Source organism: Sitophilus oryzae, unplaced genomic scaffold, assembly GCF_002938485.1.
Source record: "Sitophilus oryzae breed Bouriz unplaced genomic scaffold, Soryzae_2.0 scaffold_1146_pilon_pilon, whole genome shotgun sequence".
NCBI classification, from domain to species: Eukaryota; Metazoa; Arthropoda; class Insecta; order Coleoptera; family Curculionidae; genus Sitophilus; species Sitophilus oryzae.
Window position 1 is genome coordinate 1,028,389 of NW_022145778.1, and position 14,290 is coordinate 1,042,678.

Here is a 14,290-nt window from a genome sequence, read left to right on the forward strand (position 1 = left end):
TTTTAACACTGTTTGCAATATATTCAAACTTGTGAACAAACAATTTCATTAGTTTTCAATAAATTAATAAGAACGGACACAAAAATAAAGTAAAACGTATTTTTAGAAATTTTTGACAACAGAAATATAACTTGACTAAGAAACCCATAGAAATTAAAAACATATATATTTTATGATTTTTCCGTATTATTGAAAGTACAAACAACTGAAATGTGAAGCTAAAGTAATAAACATAAATTATTTTCAACAAAGCTGCAAACCTTTAATGTACATAACTTTTTCAAATACGGTTCATTCTAACATAGGATCTACAGTTGCCACACATGGATCGTGCACATTTGATTCATAAGATTTTTGTTTTTTGTCATTTCTCCGTTGACATATCATATATCGCTAGAAACATGGGAAGGAGGCATTTCAATAAATGGCCAAAAAATAAATAATCTACGCTTTGCAGATGATACAGCACTACTCGCTAACAGTCAAGAAGAGTTAATCAATTTAGTAAATAGGGTAGAAAACGAAAGCAATCGGCTCGGTCTGGAACTAAATACGCAAAAAACCAAAATTATGATAGTTGATAGGCAACATAACAACCATCCAAATATAACTCATATCGACCGCTTTGAAGTCGTTAAGTCATACGTATACCTGGGATCACTATTGACAAATACAGGCACATCGGGAGAAGAGGTTAAGCGTAGGTGCAACATGGCAAAGGTAGCTGTTGGGAGACTGACCAAGATCTGGAAAGACCGCCAGATTTCAAGAGCCACCAAAAACCGGCTAGTCAACTGTTTGGTACTCCCAATATTGACGTATGGCTGCGAATCGTGGACTCTCAGGCAGGCGGAACGTAAGAAGATCGATGCTACCGAGATGTATTGTTATAGACGTATGCTCCGAATCCCATGGACTGAACGCCGTACAAACGTTTCCATTATAAATGAACTTAATATTACTAACAGGCTTTCCTGTAAAATCCGACTAAAACAACTAAAATATTTTGGGCATATAATGAGGAAAAGTCCGGACAATATGGAAAGACTCATTAGACTCATAATTCAAGGCAAGGTGGAGGGACGTAGACCACGTGGCCGCTCTCCAACTCGATGTATAGACCAGATCACGACTAGCTGTAGCAAGCCAATGCACGATGTCATCGAGATGACAAAAGACAGAGGCGCATGGAGAAAAATCATCCATGATGTTACACTGACCACTACACTCCCTAATGGGGGTCACGACTGAAGAGAGAGATATCATATATCTCTTTCGTTTCTGGTATTGATTATTCAATTTTCTTTCTTCTATAAGTAAGAGATTCAGAATCGGAGTTATGGTTACTCTTCGGAGAAAGGTGTAAGGTTTTTCGGATTTGGAGGGTTTGCAACAGACAACTTACAATAAATAATTATTTAATAACAAAAATATCTGATACGCTACTGAAACACCTAAGTAAATTGACGTATTCTAATTATTTTTGACAAGTTGTAAATAAAAGCAAAACTGCAAGAAAAGATATACAGGGTGAGTCTTAAATAAGTGCAGTTTTTTAGGGCCGGTAGATCTCGATAAAAGGAACATATTTTTTCTTTACCGTTTTTCAAATAAGTCTAAAATAATCTTTCGTTATTGATTCGTGATTCGTTTTTTTATTTTGAAAATTTCCCAAAAAAAAGATTTTTTGCTTTAATTTTGAGAAACACTGGATCTTGTCTGGGTTTTCTTTCTTGTAAATTTAATCAATCTACTACCTGTGTTGTCATTGTCATATTATTAAGAAATTATGTTTTTTAACTAAAAATTTATAGAAATTCCAAAATTTTCTAAAAAAAATTTCGCACCTCTAAAAATGTTTGCAATTATTTAAGACTCGCCCTGTATAATTAGTTAATTCTAAATCAATTTCGTAAATTGATTAGTTTACTACTACGTTACGTGTATTACTGCATTATATAGTTTCTTGCCAGTGCTGCACGCTGCAATAATTAACTATTTTATAGTCTTTTCCTGGAATTTGTAATTATGTCACTGTTAATTTAGGTTCACTGCCTCTAAGCAAAACCACTTATAGAAGAAATAATAAATAACATAAAATAAGCTCAGAAAAGACACAAATTACCAAAATTTAAAATCAAATTTAAATGTGATCATTAAAAGGCCAAACAGAACTGTCAAAAATTGGGGTTCATAAGATCGATTCCGACTCTTGTACAGGGTGGGTCAAATTCGACGCTTTTAAATGGAAACACCCTTTTCTGTAGGAGATAGACAAAAACTAATATCAGTGTCTGGAGCTCAATTTTTGTCAAAAACATGATGGTGAAAACCGCATATCGATTTTTCTTGGAACTTTAGTTTCGGAGATATAAATTTAATCGGACCTTTTTAAGAAAATCTTACCGTTTCGGAGTTACGGGGTGTTTTTCAAAAATATGCATTTCTAACAAATCGCTGTAACTTTTTTGCTATGGAAAGTTTTGTATTTTTATGAAAACATTTCCAAACCACCTTTTTACGTAGAATTTAATGGTTTAAGTATATTTTTTTTAAATTAATAATTTAAGAATTATCAACAGAAAATTTGATTTTTTATATGGGACACCCTGAATATTTGTAATTTATTGAAAAAAAATTAAAATGACCTTTTCAAAAATATAACACACTTGATATTTTGCTCGATTCCTCTTCGACATATAGAGTATATAAAAATTCGCCCGCTTTAAATAAGTAGGTTTTGAACGGCACCGGCTGTAATGCAAAAAAAATCTAGCTGTGAGCATCAATTAAAACGAAAATAATATTTGCTATGAGAGATGCAGAATTTTATAACAATTTAAAATATATTTAACCAACATCAACACATTTAAACTATATCTAATAACAATAAAAATAAATAGCAAACCAAGGCATGAGATTTTGCTACAGGTGTTCGACATATCAACCGTCTTCTGTTATGGACAGACGGGGCAGTTTTTGAACATTTCTCGCGAAATTCATTAACTCAGTGGGGGTGAAAGATGCCCTCTCATAACTGCTAAGTATTTTTAATTCTTTTCTAGATTATACGGAAGAATAAGGAACCTTTATTCTTCCGCAAATATATCCATAGGATTAGATCCATGGGCACTAAGTCAGACGGCCTCTCGGCGGCCAACGGCTGGGATCTTGGTTAGCTATCCAATTATTCTTGAAATTGGCTGCAAAAATTTGCTGATAACTTCAGCGTTCAGAGGCGGTGCGTCGTCTTGCTGGATAAATATGTTTTCGAATTCCATTAAGGGCATATTATCAATAAGGGGTCCAAAGCGTACTAGTTAAAAGTGGCGAACTTTTAAAAATTCTGTATTTCGAAGGGGATTATAACAAAATATCAAGTGTGCTATAGTTTTGGAAAGGTAATTTTAAATTCTTTTCAGTTAATTAAATATATAGAGGGTGTCCCAAATAAAAAATCAATTTTTCTGTTGATAACTCTTAAATTATCGATTTTAAAAAAATTATACTTAAACCATTAAATTCTACGTAAAAAGGTGCTTTGGAAATGTCTTCATAGAAATACAAAATTTTTCATAGCAAAAAAGGTACAGCGATTTGTTAAAAATACACATTTTTGAAAAACACACCGTAACTCCCAAACGGTAACAGATATTGATGTGCGGTTTTCACCATCATGTTTTTGATGAAAATTGAGCTTCAGACACCTATATTAGTTTTCGTCTATCTCCTATAGAAAAGGGTGTTTCCATTTAAAAGCGTCGAATTTGACCCACCCTGTACATAAATACTTAGATATATCTTCCTTATTTTTTTATTCAAAGCAATACGATAATCTCTTATTATTAGAGATATAGATATATGAACAAAATTTGGTATATAGTAATAATAATAAATAAATGTCTTTATATTTCCCAAATGAAATTATTACAAAAAAATAACAAAAGAAAAATAAGACGCTGATACATAATCTCTGTGGTGGTAAAATTGACCACTCTGTATATAATACTATAATAAAAGAAAAATATTTTGTAATCTTAATTATGAGAGTACCAATTACACAATGACAAATATAAATAGTACTTATGTACTTAATATTAATTTTAGAAAATATGAACAAAATACATAATTTGGCATTAGAATAATATTTACATATTTCGGTTGTTAAAATTAAAACCTTGCAAGTAATTTAAAAGTACAAGCAACAGTGGCGAACAAAAGATGTGTGTATACCATTTGCAATTCGAAAATAATCCTGGATCAGCTGATGTATGGTGATTTCCGTGAAAATGTACAGTACATTCGTATCTAGTCGATAAAGTTGTACTCTCACTCTTTTGTTCAGTATGTAACATCACAGTCTGCGGCTATTGTGACGTCGTTCTTTTTTTGTAGGAAAATTACTAACTATCTTTGATGTGTTATCATAAAATCAGTAACATTAAGTTCTAATTAATATGGGATGAAATTAGTAGTCCATATACTTTTCCGATAAAATTTAGTATTTTTCTTCAATCAGTTGGATAATAATTTTTTATGATTGCATAAATCTTTTATTACCGATAATTCTTCGTCCTACATATAAACATCGATAATAATATAATAACATCCATAAAGAGTGTTCAATAATGCTTGTAAAATAGTTGACATTGTCTTTAATGTTGACATTTTTTCGACTTGTAGGTAGCGTGGACCTAAGTCGCAATAGTCTAAAACGACCTACACACGTAACGATTTATCGTACTGCATGCAGTACGATATCCATCGAAATTGCCGCATTAACGATAAATCGTAGCGTGTGTAGGGAAATTGGATGGTTTGCAGTATGCAGTCGTCAAATCGTTTGCAGTACGGAGCTTCCGTAAAATATCGTATCAACGGGTCGTGTCTGGGGTGGGGTTTGAACGCAAGTCTGAACGTGTGGAGTGTATTCCCTGCCACAGCGCGCAGTTAAGATATAATTTTTATTTATTTTTGGTTTAATCAATATTATGGATTTAAAAAAGAAGACGTTCTGAGAAGACTTTATTGATTTATATAGAGAAAATAGATGCCTATGGGATTTTTTACACCATTTTCGCTTTCTGATTTCTTTTTGTTCATCATCTTCATCTATCAGCAATACCGCAGCTACAAGCACGGCAGCTTTTTTCTTTGAAATTCTTGACATAACGGTAGCCCTTCTCGACGAAAAGTGAATAATCTGAACTGCGGCAGTACAATGTGTTGCATCGTGTGTACAAAAACTGGCTGTACTGCAAGCTGTACGATTTTTCTTTACGATCTGCAGTTCAACGCGCAGTACGATAAATCGTTACGTGTGTAGGCCATTTAAGAGCTAGCAACGTTTTCGAGAAAGTATTTTAAGACGTCTGGCTCTTTGATATATATTTTACTATGCTCTCTGGAACAGCATACGGCCCGTCTGGCTGCCGATTGCTACTGCTCATCGAAAGAAGATTCTATATTTTTTATTAATTTAGTCCCATAAATTCTAGTATTGAATATAAATCGAATATGTCTCCAAGCGCAGTGCGTAGAGTTTCCGACCACGAACCGAAGATTCAGAGTTCGAATCCGGGTAGATCAAAGACTTTTTTATTTTATTTTCGTTTATATTCTGATAGTAAAGTATTAAATAATTCTGGCAATTAAAAAAAAACAAATATTTAATACTTTACTATCAGAATATAAACGAAAATAAAATAAAAAAGTCTTTGCCCTGACCCGGATTCGAACTCCGAATCATCGGTTCGTGGTCGGAAACTCTACGCACTGCGCTATGGAGACATGTTCAATTAATATTCATTACTAGAATTTAAAGGACTAATAAAAATATAGGATCTTCTTTCAATGCGCAGTAGAGAACGCAACGTTTACCGGCAGCCAGACGGGCCGCATGCTGTTTTAGAGAGCGTAGTAAAAAATATATAAAAGAGTCAGACGTCTTAAAATACTTGTTTTTCCGACGTTGCTAGCTGTCGTACTATAAAGAAGGAGCCAGAAGCGTCATCAATATTTTGCCGATGAACAAATCAAATGAACGTCTTCTCGGCATTAGACAGTGTTTAGTTTTATGATTTTTCAGTGTTAGTTTTCGAGATATTCCGCCTCGAAGATCCTCCAAGTCTTCACGCTCCGAAAATATTTTTCATAAGCGTATCATTGATTGATAGGACAAATTGTTTAATAATTCGGCTAAAATTTGAATCAACAGCTCTCACATTTTGGAACTTGTTTGAATTTTGTCATATTTTATGATAAAAAAAACCGGGCAAACATTCCTCGACCCAAAAATTTTCAGATTTTTACGAACTTATTCATATTTTCACTAATAATAGCTTATTTGTCAATATTTGTCAAGTTTTTAGAGTCTCTTTAAGCAACTCAGAAAATTTGAAGTATGTATTCACATTTTAATAAAAAACAACTATTTGTGAGTGGCTTTTCCGCCACTCACTCAGAAAATTGCCTCTACATGCCATAATTCGGCCAATATTAGCGGAAAACCCGTTCTTTGACCCTTTAGAGTCGTTTTTAAGCGTTTCCCGGCACTTTACATGAAAAAGTGTCAGGACCTTTTTTGTAGATAATGAGCTAAGCGTTATTTTTTCAGGAAAAATTTTGTAAATTGAATATTTTGGGAGATATCTGCGAAAAATATTTTTTCGGCCGAGGCTGGCCGAGCACGGTGTTTAGTATGGTTTTTTTTTCAAAAACCAACCACAACAAACAATTTTTTTCCAAAAGGTACCCAACCCGCCTGAAAAGTCCCAATCGACAAATTAGGCCGAGACTTGGGTCGTTTTGTGTCTTTTTCTATTTACTGGACTATAAAAATATTTATGCTCGCGCTCATGGATCACCGAACTGAGTGATAGATATTGAAAGGACTTTCAAAACTAATTTTTTCAGTTAAGTTTCACTTTTTAGTTATGTACTGCCATTTATATCTGCGTAATACCGGGTAATACACGAGTACATCAGAATATTTCATAGCTCATATGCTAATTATAAAAATTCTTCTTTAACAACTTGTTGTAATTTTGTAGATATTCTATGTTCTATGTTTCGCGCAATCAGATCAACGGAAGATGTCTAGACCAACTGAATGTTTTCAACTAGCAATATGAAATGCGCGAACAGCAGCGTTGTTTTAGATCTTTGTTTTTAACTTCCTCAGGTCGATGATAATGATGTTTTACATATTCTTCTTGGCAATGTTAGGCTGACTAAAGATTATAACTCGGCAAACTGTACGGTTTTCAGACCTGAGTCTACTAGGGTTCCCGACTTGAGCATCGGCGATTCCGGGACTATTATTTCTAAGCTTTTAAATAATTGAAACAAAACCATTAAATTATTAGAAATTCAAATATATTATATGTAAATGTGATTTTTTTGGTCCCGGCCAAGGCAAAATTTTCGCCGGGACAAACTTTCTGATTCCTGGTTAATCCCGGTCAAACCGGGACGGTTGGGAACCCTAGAGTCTACTAACAGGGCATTGTAAAATAAGCTCAATGGGCATTTTAGCTCATGGAATAGATGGACAAAGCCATTTGCAGTTTCTGTCCAATCAGAAGAAGAAACGACAGAACACAATCTATGTCAGTTCGATAGCTACTTGCCAAATGTGTGGTTCTCGGTACTAGGCGATGATAATTAATAGGCACAGAGCTATATGGAAGATGCAATCTCCAAAGATTAGATTTGTTGAAAATCATACGACTGAAGAATGTAATCTACGTAGAGATAAGAGGACTACAGTAGATCTGAAAATTGTACTGTGGCATGTCGCCACAATGTAATAAGAATCTATTGTACACAATTCGTAATGTATTCGCCTGGTATAGAGCATTTTAGTAGTCACCATAAATATTAGATGACGACTATATCGTCGAGGTCGATTCGGTCAATCGCGTATAGCGGTATAGCATCGACGTCATCGCGTTTTATGCATGTTCCGGTTTCGGTTTCAGCCGCGATAGGCAACCGGCCGCCAGCCGCCGACCCATTCGACGCCTGTTTATTTCAGTCGCCGATTTTTACTACAGCTCGATTCGTTTTTTGTTTGCCATAAGTTTGTTTAGTAGCGATCGGTGTACCGTACGCGAACCACGTGTCTCTAAACTATTTTAAACGGGAAAATGGGCGTGCATCGCTATATCACTACCATTTTGAGGAAAAAACTCTGTTTCAAATACCGGAGCTGGTGTTAGCTTCGGTGTCCCTTTAAAAGTGTTTGTGTGGATTTGAAAAAAAAGTGTTTTTGTTTTCGTGACTTTAACCCAGTGGCGTGCCAAGAAGCGATATGTCGACTGGAAATTTGTCTGATATTCGGCAACCGCGCTCGAGGAAAATCAGTCAAGTTAGTAGAGTACGTTTTTTTAATTGGATTTTGGAATTTATAGCCTCATTCAGAACCTCGCAATTAGTGGTTTCAATTAGAGTACAAGTTTGTTCCTTTAATTTCAATGTAAGCATTCAGAACATCAAAATTAGTGATAGACATTTTCAATTAGTGGAAAAAGTTATCAAACTTTTAGCTTTTCCACTAATTATACTTCAAAATTTGCGAGAAATGTCATTTTGGCCTTTGATTATTGTGCGTCAAGAGAAATTGTAGTTAGAAATCAAAAGTTGATTGTTTTATGAGCTGAATATTGAGTTTTCTCAATGAATACAACTAACTAATGCAAGCTGTTGCTAGGATATTATATTAATTTTAATGGTGTTTTTAGACATTGTGAATGATATGTAAACTAAATAGTATAAAAAATATAAAATAAAAATAAAATCTCTTAAAATATTAATTTTAAAAAAATTATACTTAAACGATTAAATTCTATGTAAAAAGGTGCTTTGGAAATGTTTTCATAGAAATACAAAATTTTCCATAGCAAAAAAGTTACAGCGATTTGTTCAAAATGTACATTTTTGAAAAACACCCCGTAACTCCGAAACTACCACCACTAATTTTGACGTTCTGAATGATTACATTGAAATTAGAGTTGAAACCACTAATTTAATCCACTAATGTCGAGGTTTTGATTGAAGCTTAAGCTTTTTTTGTGAATTCAAATGTGATAACTGGTTTTGGGTCTGGTCCACTTTAGGTACGTCAAAATTTTAAAATTTTCTATACAGAATTGGGAAGAGGAACACGTATAATGACATTTTCTAACAAAAAAAGTGCGGATCGTCCATAAATAACACCAAAAACAAACCCCCCAAAAAGAATGTTGTAACCAATGCAATCAAAACTCAGTTACGGCGGACATTTTTACCATTGTGATCCTCTTCTCAACCTTTAACACAGATCAAAATATAATATCTATTCTTATCAGCTTAATATCGCTACCGCTATTTTTTAAAATTAATAGAAAAGTATAAATAAAACAAAATTGCGATTTTCAATATTTCATTGTTACCGCCAGCGATATACGCAGACGCGAGCAAAATACAAATAAACCTAAATCTGCGTCTTCCTTGTCACTCTTATTAAACTTAACAAGGAAAGCTATATCCTAACCTCAAAAAATAAATAATTTTATTGCAGAAATCTCAAACATTGATCGACTATCCGTACGATCCGTGCTTAAAACGTTAAAACATTAATTGTAGAATATATTAATATCAAATTTACATCGATAACTTCAAGATTGACGACGTACCTAAAGTGGACCATCACCCTGGTTTTTATTGCATAAGCTAGGACAGAAAATATCGTGTCAAATTTATGTTTGTCCAAAAAATCAGTTATTATTTTTATAAATAAAACAAGATTTCGTAAGTTTTGAGACATATCCCTGTCTCCCTGTCTGTATATCATCACTATATTTTAAAAACTAAATGTGTATTAATGAAATCTTTATCGGATACAGTACGATAGAAAAAAAATGGTGTCATTGTGGCCATTAAATGACTATCAACGATAATTTTTATCGGGTCATTGGATTAAAATTGACATGAAAAACTTGTCAAAATTTAATTTTTAATAATATCTCATAGAAAAATATGTATCGACATATAACGTATGATCGAAAAAAAAACGGCGTCAAGTTACCTTATAAAATACTAAATCATTCACGTCGTTTTTATTTTAACTAGACGGTTTTTCCAACAATGAGACAAGAAGCAGATTTTTTTATTTCACTGATATTGAAATTGATAGGGTTTCTGTCTTGTATTAATTAACACTTTGGGCCATTGAACTTAATACTATGCATATATTTGGATATTATGTCCTTGACTATAACCAATATACATTGCAAAATGTTCAAATTTTACAATACTAGCATTATGTCAACGTACTAAAATTGTAATTCTGTCTTAAATATTTATTATTACGTTTATCCATCATAATGTCATTTTTCCATTCTTTTCCATATGTATTTTTAAAATAATTTTAATTAAATAGAACTAAAAAAAATTTTTTAACCTGACCTCATTCTTTTTGTAACGCTAAACGGTAATAATTATTGATGTTATAATAAATATCGATTTTAGACATAGAAAGTGCTTAAAAAACTTAAAGTTCAATAAATACTACCTTCATTTATGTTATATAATACAGGGTGTTCAGGATGTTTCATTAGAAATAATGAGAAGAAATACGGCAATTTTTGATTCACCCTGTACAGGGTGACTCAACGATAAAGTCCATTATCTCATTTGTTTCGACGTTTACAAAAAAATGTTGAATATAAAAATTATCGGGAAGGTTAAGATCACATTTTAAAATTATGATAGAGTATACAGGGTGCTTCAAAAAAGTGTGGCGGATATAACATATTTTTTTTTAAATGCTATAATTTTTTTATATAATGATATATACCTAAAATTAATAGTTTTCGTAATATTTCAATTTGTTTAAACAATGGTAAAAATTGTCAGTCAATTGTCAGTTGAAGAGTTTTGTAAAATCTGCCAGAAAAAATTTTGGCACACCAAAATGGCCCAACCTATACCGGGTGCGTCTCAAAAGTGGCTCACCCCTATAACTTTTTTTTCAGATAAAAAACGAGATTTGGTATGTTAGTACATATATGACATAAATTGGGATTGATTGACGTATTCAATTGTTTTCGGTCACTTCCTGGTTCACCGGAAATGACTACAACTTTTCATTTTTAAATGGCACCCTCGGTATTTTTTTTACTTTATTCGATAGAAAATGACACTCTGAATCGAATGACATATCATAATAATATGTCAACTTTTGACATATTTGCTCAAAAACAAATTGTATTTTAAATTTCAATTTAGAGTGCCATGGCTGTGTTCAAAACACTAATTTTTAATCAAGGAGCCTTGGAAAAATAGATTTGATAGTCTAATGTTTTTAGTGTCTTGTCCTGACCGGTTAAAAGGTCCCCAAATCGTATTTTTAATCATATCTCAATTTTTTTCAAATAGAACGAGGGTGGCTCATTAGCATATTTGGAAAAAACATTTTTTTACGAATAATTTGATACCACACACTTATTTCGAGTCAAATTGTCGTTCTGAACCGCGGGTTACAATTTCAAATAAATAACCGTATGCTAAAAATTTTTTAACGGCAAAATTATCATCGAGCGTATAGTATCATTTGTTTAGAACATTTGGGCACCCTGTGTTTTGTTTGAATATGATTGTGCAGTGGACTGTTGATTTTTGTGTGTATGTTGTGGATTGAAAGGAAGTTGTAACTTCTATGAAACTTTATTTGCTATGTGTGATTTACAAGAATGTGTGTACATTTCTTTTTTTGAACATGGCTGCTATGTCATTCTCTACGTCACCAATATGGCGCGCTTTAGGCGCTAAATTCAAATTCTCTATTAAGTAACAAACACCCTGTATGTATACACATAAAGAAAGACAGCAAATATTAGTAATTGGGTCAATTTATAGCTGTCCTGAGTCATAGGGCATTTTCGTATGCCAATGAACTCGGGACAAAGGAACATAAAGACAATATTCCCTGAATCAAGTTGGCTTCGCAAACCTTTGATGAAACCTTTTTAATAATCGTTCATTCCTAATTGAACTTTCTGAACGTTCTGTGTATATTTAGAATGTTTCAATGAAAAGCTAAATTTTATTTGTATGTAATTAAATTTCGGTATCTTATCTGAAGCTTTTTATCATAAAAATGTTATTTTGATAGGTTAAAGTGTTTTAGTGGGAATAATATTCAGAATAATACATTATTGCTGGTTGCCTATGTTGATTTATTGTATGATAATAAGTAATGCATTTTTTCAGTAGCTGCTCGCGGTTATTATTGTAGGGAGGTCAATATCTAAAAACATTTCGTCGATTTTTTTTAAGACGCGACCTAATTTAATTGGTTTCTTACAAGGTACTTGTATATACGTTTAGTTAAAGAAAAATAAATAAATTATGTTAAAATGAAATCTACCCTTACATTTTTAAACAGGTGGTCTAGTGCCATTTCACTAAAAATCCAGTCACTGTTCTTTACACAAATTTTCCACTGTAGGATTTAAAAGACACTTAAATAATAATGTCACAAAAATATAAATACATATACAGGGTGCTACAAATTCGAGGTACGAGCATTGGTATCTCGGTAACCGTAATAGATACGAACATGGTTAAATTGGGGCAAAGTTGCGCTTTGGGATGTTCACCAAGATGCCATCAAAAAAGTTTTAGACATTTCAAGGATTGCTGAGTTTCTTGGAAAAAACGGATTTTTTTGAAAATCAATTTTATTTTTTCCTGTCGTTACTTTTAAGAAAAATCAAAATACTAATTGCACATTCTCATAGCCACTTTATGAGGGCTATCTGATAGTATTTTTAGATTTTCAAATTATCTGATAATTTGTGAGATACAGAGGCCAACTTAATTTTTTTAAATACGAACCTGCATTTTTTATTTCAGATTTTGAAAGAACTCGGTCTCCTGAGTACAATGATATGCCACACTTTATTTTTTTTTGTTTCAGACATTTGAACACAATTTATTTAAACTAATTTCAAGTCCGGCTCTGTTTTTTTTTTAAATATTTAATCTATTCATCGTTAAAATATCGATAAGCTTTCAAACTTAAAAATGATGTGGGGTAAAACATTGAATATTGAAAATCAAATGCAATAAAATAATAAAAATTAATATACAAATGAATACATTACTTCACGTCATTTGTAAAAGTGAAATCAATACATCTCAATATTTACAATAAAGAGTACGAAATGCTTTCGGAAGTACAAGAAGAAAGTTCAAAGAGGTATAAATAAAATTGAACGAAAAATAAATTTGTGCAATAGGGAGAATAGGGAAATAATATCTTTAAATTGCTGACCTGGATATAATTTATTTGAATCTTCCAATTGGCTCGATTTTTATTATTCAATGCTAATTAGCGCTCATCAATATTGTTACGATGAATATAATCAGATTAAATTATTAAAAAAAACAGAGTCGGACTTGAAATTATTTTAAATAATAATTATATAGTTTTTTGTTGTTAAGGTATCCAAAACAAAAAAAAGTATAAAGTGTGGCATATCACTGTACTCAGGAGACCGAGTTCTTTCAAAACCGAAAATAAAAAATGCAGGTCCGTATTTAAAAAAATTAAGTTGGCCTCTGTATCTCACAAATTATCAGCTAATTTGAAAATATAAAAATACTATCAGATAGCCCTAATAAAGTGGTTATGAGAATGTGCAATTAGTTTTTTGATTTTCTTAAAAGTAACGACAGGAAAAAATAAAATTGATTTTCAAAAAAATCCGTTTTTTCCAAAAAACTCAGCAATCCTTGAATTTTTTAAAACTTTTTTGATGGCATCTTGGTGAACATCACAAAGCGCAACTTTTTCCCAATTTAACCATGTTCGTATCTAATACGGTTACCGAGATACCAATGCTCGTACCTCGAATTTGTAGCACCCTGTATACACATACACGTTTCTAAAAGTTTTATTTCACATTTTTTATATATTTTATTAAAATAAATTTAAGCAGTCGTTTTCTTTTAACAGCACGATTTTACAAACTAAACACTATATGTTTTCTATTTGAAAATATCTATTCCAGAATCAGTCAACAAGAGTTCATCATTTATCCAGAACTAGAAAATTATGAATTATTACAATGATACACTCTATAATTATTTCAAGCGAAAATTGGGTAAATTGGGAATAGTTTTGAATATTTTAGGATGAAAAGAAGTGATTTACAAAAAGTATAATTTAAATAAGTTTTTGCTAATTTTCTCCTGATTTTTTTGGGGGGCATTAACCATTTAACCTCATGGTTAAGTCGCC

General features: G+C 32.2%; 2 protein-coding genes across 6 annotated transcripts in view; one reads left to right on the plus strand and one right to left on the minus strand.

The window, feature by feature from the left end:
* Positions 1–14,290, minus strand: part of LOC115886970 (vitamin K-dependent protein C-like) — a 136,579-nt gene that overhangs the window by 116,463 nt on the left and 5,826 nt on the right. The window lies entirely within an intron of this gene.
* The window catches only part of LOC115886898 (monocarboxylate transporter 3), a 76,086-nt gene that overhangs the window by 4,841 nt on the left and 56,955 nt on the right, over positions 1–14,290 (plus strand). Inside the window, exon 1 of one of the 5 annotated variants that reach the window (XM_030906246.1) lies at positions 7,993–8,380. The exons of 3 other annotated variants lie outside the window; for them this stretch is intronic. In XM_030906246.1, coding sequence (XP_030762106.1) covers positions 8,315–8,380 — 66 coding nt within the window. In that variant the 5' untranslated portion in view covers positions 7,993–8,314. Of the gene's footprint in view, positions 1–7,992; positions 8,381–14,290 lie in introns of those variants that run through there. One more of the 5 variants, XM_030906260.1, reaches the window with a different exon arrangement.